This window comes from Lontra canadensis, unplaced genomic scaffold (genome assembly GCF_010015895.1).
Source record: "Lontra canadensis isolate GAN:19392208 unplaced genomic scaffold, GSC_riverotter_1.0 scaffold54, whole genome shotgun sequence".
Taxonomy (NCBI): Eukaryota; Metazoa; Chordata; class Mammalia; order Carnivora; family Mustelidae; genus Lontra; species Lontra canadensis.
This window is the reverse complement of record NW_022631048.1, coordinates 3,648,311-3,672,388: the sequence shown is the minus strand read 5'-3', so window position 1 is coordinate 3,672,388 and position 24,078 is coordinate 3,648,311. Positions and strand designations below refer to the sequence as shown.

The 24,078-nt window shown below is 44.2% G+C and overlaps 1 protein-coding gene across 1 annotated transcript in view; it reads left to right on the top strand.

Moving 5' to 3' along the window:
- GLI3 (GLI family zinc finger 3) overlaps positions 1-24,078 on the top strand; it is a 259,870-nt gene that overhangs the window by 2,248 nt on the left and 233,544 nt on the right. Inside the window, 1 exon segment of the mRNA XM_032874968.1 lies at positions 12,316-12,480. Within this exon segment, the coding sequence (XP_032730859.1) occupies positions 12,357-12,480 (124 nt within the window). The 5' untranslated portion in view covers positions 12,316-12,356.

The following is a 24,078-nucleotide window of genomic DNA, read 5'->3' as shown; positions in this document are numbered from 1 at the left end:
AGCATAGTATAGACTGAAATCTTCAAGAATTGGCCTAAAGTATTAATTCTGAGTATTTATGTAATTGTTCTGTAATTTGAATAGGTGCCTTATTGATTGATTCCTGTAATTATTTCATTTAGGTTTTAAATTAAAAATTAATAATAGTCTGACAGTTTCTTAATTACATGTGTCAAGATTATTTTGAAGGAAGAAAATGCTCTGTTTTAAAGTAGTGAAACAACCTCGAAATCTCTTCATTTTTCTAAAGCAGAACAGTATTACAGTCGAGGGGCAATATTAAAGATGCGGTGCTTGGTCTTAACAATGTAAACTGTGTGAAGTAGCTAAAGAATTTGTTTACGTTAGGAAATATTGGTCTTAATAACGTGGTACACAGATGCTTTGGCCAGTTAGACTATAGTCAGACCTAAAGCAAACATGAAATAACATTTAAATTAGTTGTAATAGCATACTTACTGAGAGAAGAGAGTTTATTTTATACTAAAAGCTATTTAATTAGAAACTCCCTGCCTAAGGGGAGATCCTTTCAGGGTCTATAATTCTTAAAGTCAGCCTCAGGGAGCTTTGGTTTAAGATGCCTGGAGGAGTCCAATGTGAGAGGTGTCTAGTGAAATTTCACACATGCAGAAGCACTTTACAAGGTATAGATTGTGTTATTATTCATGGGCTAGCTGGTCCGACTCAGATACCTACCATTTCCCAGCACCTTTGACGTGTGTGTATTCCTCGATCGAGCCCTGATATAAACACACTTTCACCGTATGCCTCATTTACAAAGGACTACAGACAGAAATGAGAAAATTCAGTACTGATGAAAAATGACTCTGTTGAGTTATTTCATTACTTATTTAATGAAAGACTCATTAATTTATCAACTTGATGCCCAAGCCTTTTTAAAAGTTGGACTTTCCTTTGTTTCTTGGCCCCTTTTCTTAATTACCTGCACGCTGGAAGGGTTTCAGACTTCCTCTGTGCTTAGCCTTTCTGAGGTCCCTCCCTGGATGTAAGGTATCCTGCTTACTGAGGTCCCCCCCCCCCACCCTTTTTAAGGCTAGAGTTTGGAAGTGTAGGAAAGGAAACAATTTAATGATCATTGTTCCATGCACTCACTTATATGGAGACAGTAATGGACTAAGGAAAACCAGTCTTGAAGGAGAAGTGAATCACTGAGTCATGAAATCCTCAAGAAAACCTTAGCAGTGGAATGTTAATGCTTTTAGACTATAGTAGATTATCTTAAAAGTCAGACTTTTCTTCTTTATGCAATTGTTGTAAATCCCCAGCTAAAGAGTGCTTTGAAGGAGGTTTTAGTTTTGCTGGCTTTCATAGTCCATAGTCGGTCTGACTTGTTTTGGAAGATTCAAGAAATTTTCTGCCAACTTATATCATGAGAAGCAATTACAACGCTGAAATGACTAGAGAGGAAGTGTGTGTAAGTGTGTGTGTGTGTGTGTGTGTGTGTGTGTGTGTAAATTTAATTTGTTAAGCAAAATATTCCACTCTCATGATGACTTCAGGTTGTCTTTTCATTAAAAGCTAGTAGAAGATGCTGCCCTTCACTTGATGTCATTTTCCGAGAGGAAAATTGATTTGTTCGAGTTTCAAAGCAAATAAAGGGAGACAGAATAAACAACAACAGGGCAGGGGTACTGCTGCAAACTTTTTCAAGTACTTTCAGTGTATTTTTCATCTTTACTTTTATGTGATGGGCCTGTGAAATAGAGCTGTAGACTGGCGAAGACTTTAAATGAAATTTCACACTTTGATGATTTTTTTTAAACTTTGATATATTGACAGCAAAAGGAGCTGCAAAGCTTTTATATAACTTGAGCAGTAACGCCAAGCAGCAGTCAAACGTCTCTATGCATTTGTGTTTAACTGCAGAAGAAAAACATGTCCATGGGCAGTAGAGGTTCTTATCAACCCCCTAATCCCAGATCCCAGCAAACCTTGAGGGCATGCCTCAGATCTTACTGAAATCACTGTAGACTCCCACAGTTTGCAGATTAAATATGCTATGTGTTCCTGGCTCCAACAACAGTTTTATGAGCTCACTAAGCTTCCTGTTTTAAGATCCTTTTCTTAAGTTTTTAGGAGCTGCTAAAGGCAATGCTGTCTGGAGTAAGTAGTGTTGTTAATTTAGAGACACTTCGGATATTTCGTTCTCTCTTTAAAAATTGCCAAAATTATTATTTGTAAATTGAAGGGCTCGTTAGGCGGGGAAGAGGGAAGGGAGCCCTTTTGAAAGAGATGGGATGTTAGATGCTTGCCTAAGTGCAAACTTCACATGGTGTCTCAATTGTTGTGAAGCACTCTTCCTTCACCCAACCCCTTAAAATTAGACTTTTCCCACTTGTAATTCCAAATGTACTATATTTCAGTGCCACACTTCTTAGTTACTCGTGACCACTTCTAAGGTGTTTTTTTTATTATTATTATTAATGTGAAAGTGTTTTTTGTTCCGTGTGTGTATATTTCAACCCGACAAACGTCCCAGAAAATCTATGGCTCTCTAAAGAAACTGAATGAACACGCCATTACATATAGTTAATAAGGTGGCACTGGAACATTCCAGCCCCCTCCTGAAAGGCAACATTGTGTGGAGCTCCACATCTGCATCTGTCCTATCTATGGTCGTGTCCTCCTATAGGGCACTTTTGCATTTTGCATAAGAGTCATAATTACCAAAGAAAATACTTACATCATCGTCCAACAACATGTCATCTAATTCCCCAGAGAACTCAGCCAATTTTGTGCTTAAAGGTTATTCAATGAATGAAATTGTGAAAGCCCATTTGTCAAAGTACTGCATGGTTTCTGTTAGTTTTCAAGCCCCAAATTCATTGTCTGCCCTGGCCCGGCCATTAGTCATCAGTGTATTAGCGTTGCCTTCAGGCCATGCTGCCCCGCACTTCTTCACACCATTATAGCTTTGAAAGTGTACTCTGTCGACTTGTAGAATTACTGCTCTGATTTCCGCTTGGCTGGGTTTGAGGTAAGTCCCCTCCCTACCTTCTAGCTGACTGTAATCCTTGCTTTCTTTTAAAGCTCCTTCGCAGAGATTTAGGGGAGAACTTTCTTAAGGGCCCTGTTGGCATCATACTGTGGTTTTGTTGTGGCATGCACTGTACCTATAAATCTACCTGAAGTAAATTGGATTGATTGCTGGCCTGAAACAGCTTTGGGGCTTTTCTTTTCTTTATTTCTTTCTTCCTTTTTTTTTTTTTTTTTTTTTGATGGGAGGGGGTGACAGTGTGCCTGTATGTGAGAGAGAGAAAAAGGGAGGGAGGGAGAGACTGAGAAAGATGTGTTGTTTTAAATAGAAGCATTTGATTGTATATATTTGAGTCATTTTTATGCCACAAAATTAAATAATGGGAGACAAATGTAACTTTGAAGCTCTGGCTGTTGACATACCTTCAGAATGCAGTGAGATCTCTTAGGTGCTTAGTTTCATTGGCACGTTTTAGCTTTAGCCACTTTGACTGGTTTTGAAGATTGCATAAAATACCTAACGATATTCCAGGACACCTACTGGTTTTTACAACAAGGGACAGCATCTGCTCCCAACTTTCCAAAAAGGCAGTCATGAAGGCATGGGACGGTTAAACCGTCTTATTGATTTCATTTGGTGATATTTTTAAAAAAGAGTAACTTCCATCTCAGGAGAGCTACCTGTGTGGAGAGAAAGCTCAGCAAGCCTCCTGAGAAGGAAGCAGTAATGAACTCCCATGAATGGAAACCTGCATGGAGTGGCCAGGAGTGTGGACCAGGTCGTGCACCTCAGAGCAGCATCTGCTGTTTGAACTGTGGGTGTTCAAATGAAATTCCATACCCAGGCATCTCACTGGCAGAGTGCGCGGCTGGGGAGGTAGTTTGCACTGACCGTTTTGTAGCTGATCGAGGGTGTGGGGGGCTGGTGTGAACGCTAACCTGAAGAATTCTGTCTGCAAATAAGCCAAGTTTATAGGCTCAGAGGACCAGGGCGTGGCTTGTACTGAATAAGATTTGATGAAACATCTGTACATTTTTGAAAATTTGCCTTTAAAACTGCATCTAGGATTCAGGAATCACAAGCTTAAAAGTCAGAAGGTTAAAGTATGCTGAACACATCACCAAAAAAATGCACTGAGTATCTCTGAGATATCTGTAGCTGATTTTGACACCCAACAGGTATTACCAGTCTAGGATTTGTGATGGTTTAAAAGTAAATTACTAATTCATGGGACATGAATAGTAGACATCCGTCCCCTGAAGCGTCATTGTAAAGACGCACGTGACTTTAGGAACCAAAAGTTAGGTCAGTTCCAGAAGAAAAATTTTTAAATTGAGGATTTTTTTTTCTTGTGAAAATGTGTGAAAACTTTTAATTCCCATAAACCTCTGTGAAGTGAGACAAGGAACACCTTTGGGTAGACGTGATGTTTTTGTGTGATATGTGGGTTTCAGAGAAATGCAGTTTTCATGAGGTTAGCTGGTCTGGGGACAGATAAGTGGCTTCTAGATCTCACTTTCTGTCTGAGGACTGCCTGTCTCCAGCACCCCACGCCAAGTGGGGGTGCCAGCTTGCTCCGCATTATTGCTCATTTGTTAATGGCACCTGCCATGTAGGGTGATTCCAGCAGAGCCTAACCAGAGTACATTGGCTGGTGTTTCCCAGTTTTGCAAAAACAGGTATTAAGTCATGACCTTCTACTCCCCTCGAATATTTCTCCCAGAGTCCTACTGGCAGCAGAGAGAGTCAGAGCAGCTGATGCTCTTTTGTTTTAAGTACAGATGGCAGAAAAGTAAAACGGGCGCACAGAACGCCATTTGCGATGCCACCCATAATAGCAGTGGTCACTTCATGTCCAAGAAGATTTTCAGCAGTTGAAGGTAAATGAGTTTGTAAAAGTTTAGATGTCATTGATTTACTTAAGCCAAATACACTTCATCCATAGCCAGGCAGTGATTTCCTCTTAGAATAATTCCATTCCTTTTACAGTAATTCCATTTTGGGATGTCTATCATGAATACTGCTTATCTGAGATTAGGAGTCTCAGAAATATAGGAAAGAAAGATTGAAAACAACAGGCAGCAGATTGGGGGAACCTTCTAGGCTACCAAAGACCACTTCTGGCAACTTGAACAGCTCTCTTATTTGCAGGCAAGGCTTTAGGCTTTTCTAATTAATGAAAAGTCAAATCATATGGAAAGGTAAAATAATCCTACATTCAAAAATACTATAATTAAAGATTCATGAAGGTTTCATTAAGAACTTATGAAGTGAGCTTCTTTTCTTGCAGAAAAGGAAAGCAGTGCAGACAGGGAAGGGTGAGGAGAGAAAAGAAAGCTGTTGGTGTGGGTCACAGGTTCTGCATATATAATGGATCTGAAGTTCAGGAAGATAGTTGGAGCTCAAGGAAATTCCACCACATTACAAACCTGTAAGAGGTTTTCTACAATGCGTGTTTACATGAAATCCACTGAAACATTTTAAATTCCCTCAATTTTGCTATATGAAACTCAGACCATTTTGTACTTTCAGAATTGATCTGAAGTTAAAATCAGCATTAGTCTATGCTTCTTGATTTTCCCTCCCTCTTTCTGAAGGATTTTCATTAATGCTACAGGGAGGTACAGCTATTTAATAGGAATTTTACCTTAACAGTTGCTCCAAGAGTAGCATCTTGAAGTAGCAGCTAATCTGCTAGTAATAAAATGTGAGAGCAATGTCACTACTCAGTGATACAGGGGAGACCCCTCAGAAATTCTTACACAGGCTGGCTCCTTCTGGCTTTTTAAAACACGAGCACATTAGGGAGATCATTCAGCTTATAAATATACAAGCAGGTGTAAGTAAATGTAATTTCTCTGGAGGAAAGCCTTATTCCACTTGAGCAATAGTTCCCTAAGCTGCACAGAATAATTTCTCACTTAAGGCCTAATCATGGTGCTGTTAAGAGCACTGCTCTGCCCAGTGGAATGCCTTTTCTCTGATCCCTCATTGGCAGGAGCTGTTTTAACCCATCAGAGACGCCTCAGGTTCCCACATCAAGCTTTTAACTTAGTTTTTTACATCTTTAAATGCATTAAGACGAAAATGAAAGAGAATTATTGCCCAGGTTCGGGCAACTTAAAAATAAACCAACTGAATTAGGGAGATAAGTTGTCTGCTGTTCACAAAGGATGTATTATCAGTTTATAACTACTGCCTCAGTTCTCCTTAGATGAGAATGTCGTATACAGCTCAAACATGTTGGTTTTAGCCCTGGTGCTGTCTTTAAAATTTTTTTCTGTGTAAGTGATGAAGAAATCCTACTTGTGTGGCTCCCAGGTTTCACTGCAGGGCCCTGCCATGGGAAAGGCTGATTTTTGCCCATGTTCCCAGAACTGTGATTTTTCATCCTCCCCATTGACTAAGTATAGCCTCCTGGTGGAGGCTGAACTTTGGAACCCCACCGAGCGCCCCCCTCCCTTCCAGACAAGGAGCTGTGTCTTCGCCCTGAACCATTCACAACGCCTGAATCTCTGAATCGGGTAAGGGCAGCAGGAGGAGAAACAACACTTGGGGGCCAGGTTAGGTTAATGGACGGTGAGTTGGAAGTTTGGGGAGTGAAGCCCTCCAGTGTTCCCCAGTGTTTTAGTACAATGAGAAGCACAGGGTGTTGCATTGCAAAGTACCTGGAAAGTTGCACCTCCCTGGGTTCAGCTGGTGCAAACAGCTGTGAATGAAAGCAGGGCTCCCGCACCTCCCCGGATTCAGCTGGTAGAACAGCTGTGCGAAGGAGAGCAGGGCCACCTCGGACAACTGTCTGCTGGAAATGCTGCCGGGCCAGCTGCAGACAAGAGCTTTCCAATGCCCGGGACCATTCCCAAGGAGCAGGGCAGCCAGGGCGATCAAAGTGATAAGGGACGCTTCTCCCTGCACAGAGGCCCTGGCCGGTGGCGACCGTTCAGCCCCGTTCAGCCCCGCCGTTCGCACTTCCGGGAATGCGGCTCCGAGCCGGGCTGCGGGTGCTCCCCGCGGCCCCCGCCACCCCCGCGGCTTCTGGGAGCCCGGCCCGTGCGGGGGCGCGCGGGGCAGGGGGCAGCCGGGCGGACGCGGGGGCGCGGCGCCCCGGAGGCGCAGCCGAGGCGCAGAGCCCTCTCCCGGGCTGAGTGCGGCGGCCGACTGGGGAGCGGCCGGGGGTCCGGAGCGCCGCGCGCCCGCCGAAACCCCGCAGGCCCGCCGGGGGCGGCGCAGGGAAGTGGGACAGCGGTGGGGACTGGGAGCCCGGGACCGTCCGCGATACCGCACGCAGGGCTGCGGGAGCGGAGGCGCAGGCCGAGCCCGGGAGCTCTCCCGAACTGACCACGGTCCACAGCCTGCCGAAGGATGACAGTAACGGGGACTCGTCTTTGCCGCGATCAAAGTTCCTGGGGGTTTGTTCTGTTTTTTGTTTGTTTGTTTGTTTGTTTGTTTGTTTTGTTTTGTTTTGTTTTCTTCATTGCAGCTCCAAAGACAGGGCCCCTGGAGGCTTTCTTTGCGAAAGCGCCGTTTCAAACCTAAGTCCCCACAGGCCTGGCCCCGTGGGGTCTGTTGCACGTGGAGCCGTGCACGAACTCCACCTTGACCTGGTCGGGGGCCCCAGCAAGCGTGCAGAGGCTTCCTGGTGTAGGAGGTTGATGCAGGTTCGGATTTATAACTCAGAGACAGAAGACCACCTGAAGGCAGGTTGCTGGTGGGTGAACGAGTAGGTTTGAGAATAAGATCTGGAATGAATTGTGCCCTGGGTTTAGGCCTCCGGGAAATGCCAAAGGTTCAGGGACAGCTGAATGGGGAGAAGCCATGACTGCTTTCAGGAAGGAATTTTTATCCCAATATTTATTTACTTATGCACTGCGAGTTCCTTGGCGGTTTTGTTTTGTTCATATACTCCAGCTGCTGGGACTTCCAGCCTCTCAGCTACAAATAGTTTTTTTCTCCAATAAGCATAAAAAGTGAAGGGCCATGCCAGCAAATCTCGCTGGTAATGTTGCAAGTGCTACAAGGGGCCTAGGAGCAGTGTGGAGCTCTGAGAGGAGGAAACGCGGAGGGGTGGGGGTGGGGTGGGCAAAGTCGCCTTTCATTCCCATCTAAAAACCAGTGGCATGTTTTCCTCAGAGAAAAATCTTTGAAGTGAAGCAGAACTGAAAAGTTTTCCTCGCAACTTATGTTATAAACAAATTATATGTTCTTATTTTAAGAAATCCCAGGTTTTAAAACCTGGTTTCAGTTAGTTTCAAGATCCCACGACGAAGTTTTACTGGTCACTTCTGTATCTCACGCCCTCAAATATCAAATCAGGACTGAGTTTCAAAACTGGGCTTAATGTTCTATGAAAAAAAAAAAAAAAAAAAAGAAAAAACACAATCAAACCTGCCACTGCAGCGAGAAGCAGACCCTTTTCTGCTAACTCTTCATGCATAGTTTTGATGAGGTGTGAGAGCCTAGAATGTTAAAACTTTCCCCTTTTTAATGGACAGGGACAAAGTTGTGTTTTTATCAGTAAAATAAGCTGATAGAGGGATATACAGGAAGCAGATGTCTACCTTGGCAAGTTGCCATTTTTATAGTCCTGTTCCAAGCCTAAACCACACTTTTAAATAATTAGTTACTAACTAATGAGATCCAAAAATAAGTTGTCAAAATAGAAGAAGGGGGTAGATCTTGAGTGACCAAGGGCCCATTTTTTAAAAAATCCCTTTCAAACAGGGGGAGGGGGTAGGAATTAGTATTCTCTAAGACCATTAATTAGTGCAATTTCAGTCAGTGCCTGGGGCTTTACCTCTTCTCACGTGAGCCTCTCTCTCTGGTGATGAGTACTTGGAGGGTTTATTGCTTTGTTAAAAGGAAGTCCTTTGCTTGGGGGGAAAAACCAACAACTCCACAAAACCTAAGTTTGTCAAGGAACTTTGGTGACTTGTCACCTCACTAGTGTTAATTAGCTCCCTCTACTAAAAGAGAGACTTACTTCTTAGCCAGGAAGGAATCCCATCTCTTCATGATTTTTTCTTCTTTCTGGTCCATTGGCTTGTTTCCATGTGCAGTTTTAACTTAGCAAACTCCATCCAGATTCGACCAATAAAACTGTATGGTGGGTTTTGAGGGAAACAATTATAGTAAATGCCTGTTTATCCAAAATGGGTGCGAATGGAGTGTTTTGGTGAAATATCCCTGCTAAAAACTAGGTAAAACTAGATTAAAAACTAGTTTTTGTGGAATATGTCAGTTTTCGAAGGAACACTGGATATAAAAGAAAAGATACGCAGCGCAGTCAATGGTGATCAAAATTGAAGACACTGCAGAATTGTCCGGGTCACCAGGTCTTCTCAGGATCATGTATTTACTTGGTACATATTCTTAGGGGTATGAGGTGCTCGAAGATAAGACATGGTGCTTGTCTTCATGGAGCTTAGGATTTGGAGGGGAAGCTGGGCATGAAGCCATTCGGTAAAGATTCTGGAAGATGACTTCATTATTGTGATGGGCGCTGGGAAAGGCTCAGGGCAGGCTGTTGAAATTCAGTAGTCTGGGGGCGCCTGGGTGGCTCAGTGGGTTAAAGCCTCTGCCTTGGGCTGGGGTCATGATCTCAGGGTCCTGGGATCGAGCCCCGCATCGGGCTCTCTGCTCAGCGGGGAGCCTGCTTCCTCCTCTCTTTCTCTCTGCCTGCCTCTCTGCCTGCTTGTGATCTCTGTCAAATAAATAAATAAAATCTTAAAAAAAAAAAAAAAGAAGTTCAGTAGTCTGGGGTGCCATTCATCGTTTCTTTATCCCGTTGGAAAAGCTTCACAGGGTACCTGTTGCACTGGGTACATAGCAGTGAGGAGAACTGTGTGGAAACGTTGTCCGCAAGCTTTGGTGAGCCAGGTGCTTACCGGTGCTGGCTAAAATAAAAGTTCCGGGCACTACCTCCAAGACATTGGGGACTGGACCTGGGAATCTGAATGTCTTGCAAACTGTAGCAACAATGATCTGGGTGACTTTTGTCCGACCTTGGGAATCAGTGCTCTGGATTGGGTTGGACTGTTCTCATGGCATACCATAAAGATGATCTTTCCATCAGTTTGGGGGGAGCTTTCCGAAAAATTAGAATCGTTCTGAGATCGTTAGAGCAAAAAGAGACTGTCCAAAGTGTCTCCTTCAGGGGTCCTCTGTCTGGATTCATGGAAGAGCTTGGAGGGCCTGTGATCCCTTGGAAATCAAATGTATACTCTTTGGTGTGTGTTAAAGGGTGTTTTTCTGGGGGAGAGGATCCATGACTTTATTATTTATTTTTTTTAAAATATTTTATTTATTTATTTGACAGAGGGAGATCACAAGTAGGCAGAGAAGCAGGCAGAGAGAGAGAGAGGAAGAAGCAGGCTCCCCGCTGAGCAGAGAGCCCGATGCGGGGCTCGATCCCAGGACCCTGGGATCAAGACCTGAGCTGAAAGCAGAGGCCTTAACCCACTGAGCCACCCAGGCACCCTGATCCATGACTTTAAACATACTCTTAAAAAGGACTGTACCCACCTTCCCCCAAGGTTAAGTCCCAAGTCCCCGGGTGTGATTCTGGTCATGTGGCAGATGAGAAAACTGAGACGCAGGGTAGCTCCAGGGGGCACCACTCAGGTACCAGTCTCTGCAGAGGCTAGGGCCTCTGGACCAGCGCCTGGCCTCAGCCCAGTGGAAAGCTCAGCAGCTCCTTTGCTCTGGGACTTTGTGAGCCCTCTTTGAGGGATGTTTCTGAATTTGGAGTGGATCTCACAATTGATATGCAAATTCAACTCAGTGCTGCTTTTTTTTCTTTTTTGTTCTAGAAAAGCTGTTCTTAAGTAACTTGTGTGTTTTACAATGAATGACAGTGGATAATCAAGGCAAAGAAATGGAAGTTAGCAGAAGAGGGAGTTCTCTAGCTCTTAGCAGCCTCTGGATCTTAAGCCTTCCCAGTTACTTGAATTCCAGACCAAAGGGAGAATGGCTCACACAATAAAGAAAGACTTGGCAATTCCCTTGCAAGTCTGAGTTAAGGATGACTAGAAAGATTTCATCTGGTATTTCAACCCTTTCAGTCGATTAAGCAGTTTTTATTTATTTTATTTTATTTCACTTATCGTTGTTTGGATTGAATACGGTGGCGTCTGCTAACGCCCACCATGAGTGTTGCATTGTAGACAGCTTGAGGAAAACTTGTGCTGGAGAGGACTGTTTTCATCTTGCATTCTTGGTAGGTGCAGCTCACGACTGCAAAAAGAAAAAAAAAAAAAAACCAGAGAGAGTGAAAATTGATGAATGATGAGTTAGGACAATTATCGCATGAATGAAGCAGCCAGTGAAAGAGGACCCACTCTCCCCACTTGTTTGTAGCTGGGTTTTCGTATTTCTTAAGTGGTCTCCCGTCTTGGCTGTTGGCAATCTTTTGACTTTTCCTGTGGCATCCAGAGCACGTTGGTTCTGTTGCCTTCGTTGGTTTTTAGAATGTAGCATGAGTGAATTGAAACGTTCTCATGTGTTTAAGAAAGCCTGAAGAGTATGGTTCACCTCCGTGAATTACGATGGAGGGGCGGATTGCTGTTCAGGTAGCTCAGAAAAGGGGAGCATATAATATCACGGGCTTCTTGGCCCACATCACTCTCTGCTTCCAAACTTGGAGTTGGGCTTGGGTTTGAGAAATGGCCATGCTCTTTGAAACTTCTAATTAATACTTAAAAACCTTCCCCTTTTTTGGAAAGTCGTCACCATGCCCCTCCTTATAAATTTGGCCACCTGAAGAGACATTCGTAGATGTGGCATAAGAAAGCCATGCAACCCTTGGGTTTCACACTGTAAACACAGCTGAAAATTGAGATCTTTAGACCACTTAATAACAAATGTTCAGTAGGAATTTGGGGAGAGTCTCATGTTATGGATAGTTCCCTCCCTTCTCCTTTTGCATGTGTAGACAGAATTCGACTGGCTTGTTATTACAACTTGGAGGTGTTTTTTGCAAGAAAACCTGTGGGCAGGGTTCTTGAACTTGCTAAAGCTCTAGGCTCCCCTTCCGGCCAAAGGCGAAGTGAACTTTTTTTTTTTTTTTCCCAAAGATTTTATTTATTTGACAGACAGAGATCACAAGTAGGCAGAGAGGCAGGCAGAGAGAGAGGAGGAAGCAGGCTCCCTGCTGAGCAGAGAGCCCGATGCGGGGCTCGATCCCAGGACCCTGAGATCATGACCTGAGCCAGAGGCTTAACCCACTGAGCCACCCAGGCGCTCCCACGAAGTGAACTTTTAAGTGAGATTGTTTTTGCCCACCCTTGCTGGAAGTTGATGGCGCCATTGTTTTGTTTCAGGCGTTCCTGGTAGCAGAGAGCTGAAGTAATGAGAAGGCATCATGGAGGCCCAGTCCCACAGCTCCACGACCACTGAGAAGAAGAAAGTGGAGAATTCCATAGTGAAATGCTCCACGCGAACAGATGTCAGCGAGAAAGCCGTGGCCTCCAGCACCACTTCCAATGGTGAGCAGCCACGGGGATCTCCAGCAGCCACGCCTAGAGTCGCTTCTGGGTTCTCTGCATTCCTTGTACACTGAACATTTGCACCTGGACCAGGGTTTGCTCCTTTAGAGGCTAAAGAAAGCAAAAGGGGGGTGAGGGATGGGCAGGCTTTAGTAATCTCTACTTTGGCACTGAAACTACATGTTTTCTTCCAAATTTCTAATTTGAGATGTAAATGTGATAGCTTATTTATTATAGGAAGTTCCTGTTGTGGCATTTTGGAAATCATCTTGATTAGTCTGGCAAGAGTTCAAAATACTTTGCATTTCACATGGAAAGTCTATACTAGTTGGAATAATTAGTTATTAGTTATCACAAAAGACACTGAAGTTGCCTTGTCAGGATTTGGTGGGAGGATCCGTGTCTCCCCCACCAACTCCATGCAGTTTGCTCAAAAGGATTTTAAAAGTTGTTCATGATTGGACCTCAAGGTGACACTGGTGTCTGAGGCACAGGTTTTGCTGTTGGCTTATAGAAATGGACTTAATTGTGTTCACAGGTAATACCTAGCTGCTGTTTTGGGGCGCTATTTTTTTTTTTAATATTTTAAGCACAATGTCAAGAGGCATTTCAATTCTAGCATGGAGCACGGCAAACAAATTCCAGAGCCCAGATTGAACAGGTTAATGGTGACCGCTTCCTTTTCCCGCTTTTGTACTCTCCTAGGCCAGTTGGTGCCTTTACTTTTTGTAGGTTTCCTAGCCTCCCCAGCCTCCCTCCATCGCCCTTCCCCTTTTCCATGTGCCCTTGAAAAGAATGAGCTAGTCTTTTCTCCTGCCTTTTGGGTGCTGCACACCTGGGCACACTGATTGGCACGAGCCAACCTACTTCCTCCCTCCCTATGGGCTTTAATTTATTTGTAACTTATATACATATATATATTTTGCATACCCCTGGAGAGTCAGAATCTACTTTGGAAGGTAAGTGCACCTTCCTTTCCTGACTGTGGCATTGTCCAAGCTGACACCCAGGAGCCTGGACGCTGCTCCCTGTGCCCATCCCTGTCCGTGGCTCCCATTCATGGCTGTCACCAGTGTGTGTTGCTGGCTTTGCTGGGCCACGGCACAGGCTGGCGTTCAATCCGCCCCTTATGAGTCCAGTTTTGAATTGATGCTTGGGGACATCTATTCACATCTGAGTTAAAATAATGAATTTCCATACCTGTGGAAATTTGTCCCTGTTTCTCCCTTTATTTGTGGTATTTGAAGTCCGGGCTGGGTCTTATTTTAGTGGGGCTGGATCGTTGTGTCATTCTTCTGGTGTGCTTATAGAAACCCCGTTTTCGCCTTTAAAAACATTACGGGACCCTCGTTTCTTTTTTTCCTGGAATTCGTAAAAATTAGGCAAATTTCTTATTTCAGAGATAGAGTCAGCACCTGCAGGGTAGGTTGTCCGATCATTTCCGACAGGGACGTCACAAGAATAAGCCCTGTTGGGTGTTAAGCTTCAGGAAACATCGACTTTGGTTATCTTGACAGCTTGCAAGCGTGTGAGGGTGTGTGAGAGTGTGTGGAAGTGTGTGGGCATGTGTGAGCTTGTGTGCATAGGAGTGTGCACGTGGGTGTGTGAAAACAGGTGAGAAGGAGAACGAGTGTCAGCTGGCCGTCCTGTGGGGATCCCCCGGGAAGGCGCTGTCCCCGCCGCGGTCCGTCTGTCCCAGTGAAGGCGCTGCTGCTCCTGCCGGCCCCACCCACGCCTGGGAGGGTTTCGGTGCCGCCGGGTTTGTCCTGAGCCACACTGACCACAGGCTCCTCTCATGAACCTGTTTAGGGTGACTCAGAACAGAACCAACCTAACCAGCCCCATGGGAGCCCAGCCGTCCGTTGAGGACATTAGCCAGTCTAGAAGGAGCGGTCTAGATTTACCAAGTTGGGCCTGTCTTCTGAACCAGTCACGGACCCTGAACCAAACTCCGCCAGCTTTTGGCCCTGAGCGGCCCGTGTCCATGAAACACACGTGGTCCCCTGCGCCTAGGTGGGGGTGGGGTTGAACCTGCCCTATTTGGGGCAGATGTTCATGAGTTTTGTGGGGCACAGGCCTGCAGGAGGGCTGTTCCAGCAGCTCTCTGTCCCCAGTGTTCCTGTATCTCCTAAGGGCTTCATTAACTTCTGATATGTATTGGGTAATATAAAAACCCAACCAAGTAAAAGAAGAATGGAACTGGTGGTTTGACGCATGGATTGCCATTCCGGAAGATTCCAGGAAAACCAGAAAACAAATTTAAAGACAAGAACTAAAACCTTTTTCTTCGCGATTGCTCTGCTTAAGCAATGCTAATAACCTTCCCAGGTCCTCCCGCAGGTTTTCCTAACCTTTGCAGCCTCTTTGGAGCCCCAGGATCCTGCTCCAGGAGCTGGAATGACCCAGCCTCTTACATGTTCTGAAGACTCCTACCTGGCCTTCTGCTTCCCTCCACACTTGGCTGTGGGCACCCAGCTCGGCTGGGGGCTTTGGTCCGGGTTCACTTTGGGTTGCAGCGGACATGGGGCTGCTGGCGCTTTGTGTTTGTGCTAGCAGGTGGCTGCCATGGCCATGGTCATCTGATCTTTGTCCGTTCTGTCTCCTTTTCTCTCTTTTCTCTTTATAAACATTTCAGAGGTACCTCGATACCTGCACAGAAGCTGTTCGCACAAAGGACATTAAAATCGTTTCCATCTGATCATAGCTAGTGCTGATTGCTGCTGCGTCCAGGGATGTCCTGGACTTTCTTTACAAAGCTCTGAGATTCAGGGATTTGCCCATGAACGGTTAAAGATGAGTTTAGCATCAAGAACCAAACGGATGCAATACACGCATTTTCCCTACTCCCATCCGCAATTTCATGATTGCAATAAAATAAAACAGGCAAACGAAAAAGTTTTGTTATTGGTGCTGTGTTAGGTTGACTTAATTTCCAGCCATTATGTGCTACGGTTTGTTCCCAATTGTGAACCTTCCAGCCAAACCACGCACATTCCATTGCATGTCCTTGCACATCTGTTTTCCTCGTTTTCTCAGCTGAGTATCTCGTGCTAGAACAACACTCATACAGAGTTTTGTTTAAACACACACATTCACTCACCCCAAATGTATGGCTCAAAAACGGAGCAGCCTTCTAAATAAGCATTTGACTCTTAACGCTGAAATTTAAAATGACACACAAGTGACAAACTGTTCTGAGACCTGTATGGGGGGGCGGTGGGGAATACAAGCCACGTTTGATTTTTCTAACATTGAAGACCCAATATCAACCTAGAAAGCATTTAGTATTCTTACCCAGGAACCTCAATGTGTGTGTTTCACGTGTTTGATTTTAAGCTTTAGGGTTATTTAGTCAACGTAAATGACAGAAGAAAAGACTTTCGGCTCTCTGAGTCTTTGTTACGTGCAATTGTGAGTGAAGGATTATTTTTGGCATCTAATATATTTCACATACACAGTGAATGCTCACATATTTAGGTGGTATTGTTTACTTAAAAACTGCCAAGTGTGCTAATATGCTAGGACCGCAAGGAAAATTCCTGAATAATCTGTTTGTTGCTGGTACGGATTCGTTGCTTTTAAAGCTCCATGTTATGTTTTGTAAATAGTAAATGGATTTTAGTCCAGATATTTCGAGGTTTTAAACACGATCCTTACCCCGTAACATTTCCTTCCATGACTTGCAAACACTGACTTTCCAATTTGAAGTCTTTTATGTCATTTTGGGCTGATGATTTTCTTTGAAAAGAGTAATCTGATCTTTCTTATTAGACTACTACTCTGCTTTAAAAACAAGAAAGGCCCTAATAATGAACGTATGTAGGCCGTGGTCTCGGAGATGTTTTATTGGCTCTGATGGTTATTGGGAACATACCTTAAATGATAGAAAACAGAAATTATTATCCTAATGGTGATGCAATATGAAACCACAGTTGATAGATTAATAATGGAGAGGAAGTTCCCTGTTCACTTTCTTCTTTCAAGAGGAAAGGCCTTGGTTCTCCTCTGCTTAAAAAAGACTCTTCAAGGTTTGTAAGGGGAGAGTGTTGTGGTCTGCAAATATGTAAGGAGATACTTTTTTTTAAACTTTAACCTTTGGTTATTTCCTGGCCCTGGGATTTTCTTTCAGACTGTCCCATAATACCTGTCAGTGTATTGTGGTAGCAACTGGTCTCCTGGCTGAGAGTAAAGGGGCTCAGAGTTTGGTTGGGAATTTGGAATTCATTGGCTGTTCTCTGTCATGAGCTCTTGTCTCCTTGATTTTTTTTTTTTAAGATTTTATTTATTTATTTGACAGACAGAGATCACAAGTAGGCAGAGAGGCAGGCAGAGAGAGAGGAAGAAGCAGGGCGACGCAGGGTTCGATCCCAGGGCCCTGGGATCATGACCCGAGCCGGAGGCGGAGGCCTTAACCCACAGGGGCCCCTTGATTTTTATTTATTTATTTTTTAATGATAAGATGTACTTAATTCTGCTCAGAAATAGGTGAGCAATTTGTACACTATAGACTGTGACTTTTAGTTTTCTTGTGCCTTTAGATGTTCAACCCTTTTTTTTTTTCTTGGCCACATTTTTTTCCTGACACATGACAGTTGGGAAGGGCTGTCAGATAAAATGGATTTCAAATTATAGGATGATTGGTTAGGAGAACCCCCAAGTTTGGGGATGGGAAGGCTTGGATTGAGTTCTGGCACCAGGTTAGACGAGCTGTGAGTGCAGGCAAATTAACTTCTCAAAGTCTCAATTTCCTCATCTTTTTAGCAAGAAAGTGATGAGACCCACTTCACAGGATCTTTAGGGGATTAAGTGAGGCAGTGTCTGTAGCCTTCTGTCTAAAGAGCAGATGTCAGCCGTTGTTCTGGGACAGAGCCTGTGGACAAGTTAAATGTTATGAATCCAAAACAAAAGGATTGTGTTTTCTTGAATATACACATAGGTTTTGAAATTAAGGGAAAAATGTTTGGGAAAAGTAATTTTGAATCTGCCGGACCCTGGAAAATAGTTCAAGATGTTTCACAAATCCCGAATGTGACCGAGTTTGCACATTTTTTTAAAAAATTAACATATAATATATTATTTGTTTCAGGAGTACAGGCCTGTGAGTCATCAGTCTTACACAATTCACAGCACTCACCATAACACATACCGTCCCCAATGTCCATCCCCCAGCCACCCTATTCCCCCAACCCTCTCCACTCCAGCAACCCTCAGTTTGTTTCCTGAGATTAAGAGTCTCTTAGGGTTTGTCTCCCTCTCTGGTTTCATCTTGTTTCATTTTTCCCTCCCTTCCCCTATGATCCTCTGTTTTGTTTCTCAAATTCCTCCTATCAGTGAGATCATACGATAATTGTCTTTCTCTGATTGCACATCTTAAGGAAGGATGGATAGCAAAGTTTCTGCACCATTCTTCTGAATGCTTCCTTAAGCCAGAAAATCAGGAAAATAATTTTGAGCACATTTATTTCGAATTCTTTTGACCTTGAAAAACTAACATTGATTATATCGCTTAGCATACGAAATGGCATGTGCATGTCCCTTTTCTGGATTCTTTTTTCTGGGGTAAAGGAGATGTTTTGTGTCGTATTAGAGTTAGATTTTATGATTCTTAAAGAAGCGTTCACCTTTTTAAACCAACTAACTAAGGATAGATAATCTGATTCTCATAAGAGCTCTGGCTCCCTTGCACTCCACACTCACATGTCCCAGAACCCGGCAACCTCTGATTCTTATTTTGGCTGAGGAGATCACCTTTCCTGCAGTCACCCAGGCTTGAAACCGCACCGTCACCTTTGACCCTTCTGTCTCTCATGCTTCCCACATCCTACTAGTTTTGAAGCCCTCGTAGATTTCCCTCTGTAATTATTCACCCCTGTGTCCCTTCAGGCCACCCTACTGCGCTGTGCTATTTAAAACCTACTACCTCATGCCTAGACAGTTAAAGTAACCTTCTGTCCAATCACCTTGCCGTTGGTCTCTGCACTTCTCATTTATGGGACTTGTTTCTGCCAAATGAATCTTTTTATGGTTCTGGTCATGCCACGCCCCTCCTCTAGAACCCTCAGTGATTCCCAGTTACATATAGAATACTGTTCAGAACCCTTTGATTAACATTTAGGTATCTTCCAAAAATCTGACCGCAGTCTGACTTTCCAGTCTGATCTGTTACCATACTTTCCCATGTGTAACCCATATTTTAGCTAAATTGAAGGGCTCTTTGCTTCTGTTTATGTTGTTCTTCCATAGAATCTGTGTAAATTCTTCTCAGCTGTGACTGTCCTCCATCTCTCTCTCTCTCTCTCTCTCTCTCTCTCTCTCCATACAGACTTGTGTTCTTTTGGCAACTACCTGGTAGCACTTGTTTTTTGGGGTATTTTATTTATGATTATTATTTTCATGAAAAGATTATATTTTAGAGAAGTTTTAGATTTACAGAAAAATGGAGCTGAAGGTACAGAGTTCCTGTCCACCCCCTAACCCCTTAGGTCCCCTTGTTAACAGTGTGGTACATTTGTTAAAACTGATGGACCAGTATTGGCACACTATTGTTAACCGAAGTCCCTAGTTGTCATTAGAGGCCGCTCCTTGTGTTGTAGATCCTGTGGGCTTGGACAGATGTGTCAGGACATGTAGCAACTGTGACAGTGTCCTACAGAACAGTTTCACTGCCCTAAAAGTCCTATGTGCCCCACCTGTTCATCTCTTTCCCATCTCCATAACACGTTTATCTTTCAGTTAAAACTTTTTTTGTGATTTAAATTTTAGTTCGTTAACATAGAATGCATTTTTGGTTTTAGGAGTAGAAGTCAGTGATTCATCACTTCCGTATAATCCCCCGCCCCAGCTCAACACAAGTGCCCTCTGAGTGCCCATCCCCCATCTAGCCCATCCCCCACCCACCTCCTTCCATCAGCCCTCAGTTTGTTCTCTGTCATTCAGAGTCTCTCATGGCTTGTTTCCTTCTTTCTCTCTCTCTCCCCCCCCCCTCCGTTTTTTAACCCCCCTTCCCATGTGTTCTTCTGTTTTCTTTCATAAATTCCACTTATGAGTGAGATCCTATGGTGTTTGTCTTTCTCTCATTTATTTCACTTAGCGTAATGCCCTCTAGTTCCATCCACATCATCGCAAATGGCAAGATTTCATTTTTGATGGCTGCATAATATTCCATTGCATACACACCACATCTTCTTTATCCATTCATCAGTCGATAGACATTCTGGGCTTTCTCCAGTTTGGCTAGTGCTGATAATGCTGCTATAAACATCCGGGTGCATGTACCGCTTCAAATCTGTATGTTTGTATCCTTTGGGGTAAATACCCAGTAGTGGGATTGCTGGGTTGTAGGGTAGCAGGGTAGCTCTATTTTTAACTTCCTGAGGAACCTCCACACTATTCTCCAGAGTGGCTGCTCCAGCTTGCATTCCCAGCAACAGTGCAAGAGGGTTTCCCCTCCTTCACATCCTCGCCAACCTTTGTTTTTTCCTGTGTGCTTGATTTTAGCCATTGTGACAGGTGTGAGGTGGTTTGTCATGGCAGTTTTGACTTATATTTCCTTAGTTAAAATTTTTTTGAACATAGCACCTGATTTGTCCCCCATGCCCCACCCCACTTCAGTGTCTTGTGCTGGGAGGTCCCTAGGGGACATTCAGTGGGACTGCGTGGTACGCTGCCCAAGCCTGCCAGGACTGACGGCCGCTCCATGGGGACAGGCGACATGTGGCGCCTAGTGGCAGTGTTAACGCCAGGGCTTGAATCCCAGCTCTGTCCCTTCATTGCTGTGTGATCTTGGGCTAATTACTTAACATCTCTGAGGCCAGCACGGTGAGTACCCACCATGTCAGCTGTTACTAGTAAATGGGCTCTTTGGATCATAAGTTGACAGGATTTCATTCACGGGCACCTTTCATCTCATTCTTTCAGCACAACATCGTTTGGAAATAATCTAGGAGTGGGTGAACTTTAATCTGGTCAAGAGAATTAGAGGGTACTGGTTTGCCCAAAAGTCTTAAAATGTGGTCCTCAGGACCTAGTTTAACAGGAAGGAGGCAGATGACAGGAGCTGCGATTGGCACACTGCCTCAAATCACTGGTCCTGAAATGGGTACACGTTTGGATTTAACTAAGCAGATGCTCTCAGGGTCTCCTTCTCATTTATAAATACTCATCCAAATTGTGGGATGAAATCAGTAATTCTGTGCTAATGGGCTTCCCCAAGGGCAAGGTTCCTTTTACTCATGTATATAACTATTGGATTTCTCCTCTGAAAGGACCATTCTCGGGCACCCAGATAAACGAGGAATGAATATCAAACCCATCTTGCCAGAGCCTCCACACTTGGGACTAAAAAGCCACGGGATGGTGTGCATGGCCTGTGGAAAGTTCTGGGCTGCTTTGCTTACTCTTGATCAAGCGATGTGGTTATTTCACATTTCCAGAATTAACCTGGTTCAGAATCAGAAACAGTAAGAGTAATAGCAAGAGCAGTAGCTCAGGGCCAAGACAGCGCTAGTGGGCGGGCATGCTCGCCTGGGAAGGCGGCCTGGTGGCCTTCTGCCTCCTACGTCTTGGGCCCAGGTGGGGGAAGGGCCTGCGTGTCCAACAGCTCGCAGGATGGGATCATACAGGATCGCCACACTGAGCTCTGGGTCCACCAGGGTCCCAGGCAGAGAAGGAGGTGGGGCGGGTGGGGGGATGGTAAAAGCAAAAATCCCTCTGTTCTCTCATTTACATGGAAATCTTTCCAAATACATCTGCCATCATTCACATTTATTAAAAAAAAGAACTTACATGGTGCACAATTCACTCTTCTTATTGTGCATGTCTGTGAGTTTGGACAAATCGATAAAGTCATGTAGCCACCACCACAGTCAGGACATAGGTTCAGGCGCACCCCCCCCCCTTTTTGTTAATTGCTTGCTTTTTAAACTTGGCTTAGTGATATATGCTGTAAGAGTCGGTAGTAATAGCAGTAGTAATAGCAGGAAGCATTAGAACTACAGTTGCTGCTGGATGTTACGTGTATTTCGTGTTTTCAGAAAGTCCATTTTTTTTAAGGCCCTGTACACATAGTTTTTTCCCCTTTCTTTTTAAATATTTCATGTTGAATTGGTAGTGGGAATAAAACGTTCTTGAATATTGCCCAGAAGTATATGGCCTAGTGTGTCTCCTAGTCTGTCTTTTCTGAGTGTCCGGTCAATGTATTGTTTCCTTTTAGGCATATTTAAAATGTCATTTTACTTGAAACCCAAAGCACTCCTATTACTGAGGGCTTTTTCTGCTGTTGTTTTGCCTCCGTGAATTAATTGCATGAGAACATTAGAATCAGAACACGTAACGCAGCTCTAACCTAGAGAAAAAAATAGCAAAGCCTTTGTTAAATCTGTTTTCATCCCCCCCCACACACTTTTTTTTTTTTTTTTTTTTTTTTTTTGGCAACTTCCTTCTCTTTCCCCTCTACTTTTACAGATGGGGCTTCATCTCAGGTAGGGGACGTTTTTATTTTAAAAGTTCTTCCTACTCTGACTTAGGCTGCTGTTTTTTTCCTTTTTCATTCCCCCCCCCCTTTTTTTTTTTAACCCCTTTCTTTGACTCTTTCCTCTTCTTGGGCTCTCTCTCTCTCTCTCTCTTTTTCCCTTTAGTTGTAGAAAGTTGAGTTCCATCCCAATTATTAAATCTTCGGAGACCATTCCCACATGGTTCCGTAAATGGTAGCTTCGCCCTGCGTCCTTTCATCTCTCCCCCTGCTCTCTGGCTTGACAGTTGAAAAGGTCTGGCTGTGCCGCACAATGGTTTGATTGGTTTCTCTGGGGGGGACTTTTCCCTGGCTCATCATTCGCCAGGCAGGTGGACCAGAAAGTCTCTTGATTCTTTTGTTGCCTCTCAAAGTCCGAGGTCTTTGACTGAATAAATCCGCCGTCATGGGATAATTTGCTAAAAGGAGCTTGGAAGATGTGAGAGAAAAGCCTCCCGACTTGGGTGCCGCATTAATGAAGTAACGGAGCCTTGGAGTTTGCAATTGAAAAATCACCAGGAATGCAGTGGGTGGAGACGGGCTTCTTTTATTTCCCATAATCAACTTTTCGTTCTATCATTTAAAGCCTGCCCGGCCCTGTGCTTGCCTGCCGGCCGGCTCTGGCCACATTTGCACCCGTTTCAGGGGACAGCCCTGTCCGGCTGCTAGCCGTTTGGGCGCTGTGTCTCGTTAGTCATTAGATTATTACCCGGGGATGGAAAGAATTCCATATGACAGGACTAAGGTTGAGTTAACACAGGACGAAAAGTAATTTACAGATAGGCTGTCCCCAGCCATCTTTGTAGCCCCTGATAAGGTTTCATTTCAGAATGGATAGGCGACATTTCCACTCACGGGCCCATTCCGCGACACCTGTGATAACAGCTTCTGGATCCTAATTGAAATTGGTTTCAAAATGGATTTTCACTTTTCTCTGTCTGTGGAAAATATTGAATGGACTCAGAGCTGCCACAGAGAACCCCAGACCTTGGGAAATGGAGCGGGAAGCCAGGATCATCTTTCATAACAGTGTCGATGATATGACAGTTTTGTTATCTGTCTTATTAATGAAATCATTGATCACCTGATGAGGGAGATAATACACTACGTTCCACCGTGTTCATGAAGCTCAATTAGATTCGTATTACAAATAAGGTGGGGGGGAACAAACAATGGAACTAAAGTAGTAAAGGTCACTTAAAACTTTTCATGCCCAAAGGGAGCGTTTCAGATCAGGGCATTCCGAGTGATGGCTGTCCAGATCATTTTGAAATGATCAGAGTTAACGCGACATCCCATGCCCAACTTTTTTGGCCAGTGTGGAGTCACTCCCGATTTTAGTAAAGATTCATTAAGTGAAAATCAGAAGTCCACAGGGGAGTTGGGGGTTGGTGTGGGGAGGGAGCTCTGAATGAAATGCTTTGGAAGGAGCAGAATGGGAAAAACAAAATCTGCAGAAACTCTTCCCTCCCCATGGCGAAGGGATTTGGGGCTTGTCCTGCGTAGGTCCAGCGGATAAGGAAGACCAAACTGAAAGAAAAGTAGCTTATTGTCTGCTCCTGCCTTAAAGCGCTTTGGGAATCCTAGTAAGATGGGAATTCGGTTTGGGTTTAACGAGGTGGCTCTATTGTTTGGGGTCAGGCTGCCCTGGAATGTGCTCTCTGTTCCTCCCCAAGGAGGGGACGGGATGCTGATGACTGCTCATGTTTCACGGTGAACTGTACTCCTAGGTGTTTCTCCTTTCTCAGTGCCAGCAAGGATCAATCCTGTCCCATCTGAGCTTGAAAGAGGAGCTGTGATCAAAGGCTCTAATGATGTCACTGATCTCTGGTGATTGATTACGAACAGAAGTTCTGGGGAATTCTGCCTTCTAATTCCTTATATTTCCTTATCATTTCAAATTCATCAGTGTCTCCCATTAGGGGAGCTAGCTGCTAATCTGCAAAATTACAAAAATGAAGGATAGAGAATGTGGTGTATTTTTCTTCTGGATCTGTCTGTGTCTATTTTTAAGTTTATTGGAGCCATGGCTACACTTTATAAGCAACCTTCCCCTTTCAGTGTACTGCAGAGAAATCGAATTCCTTCTG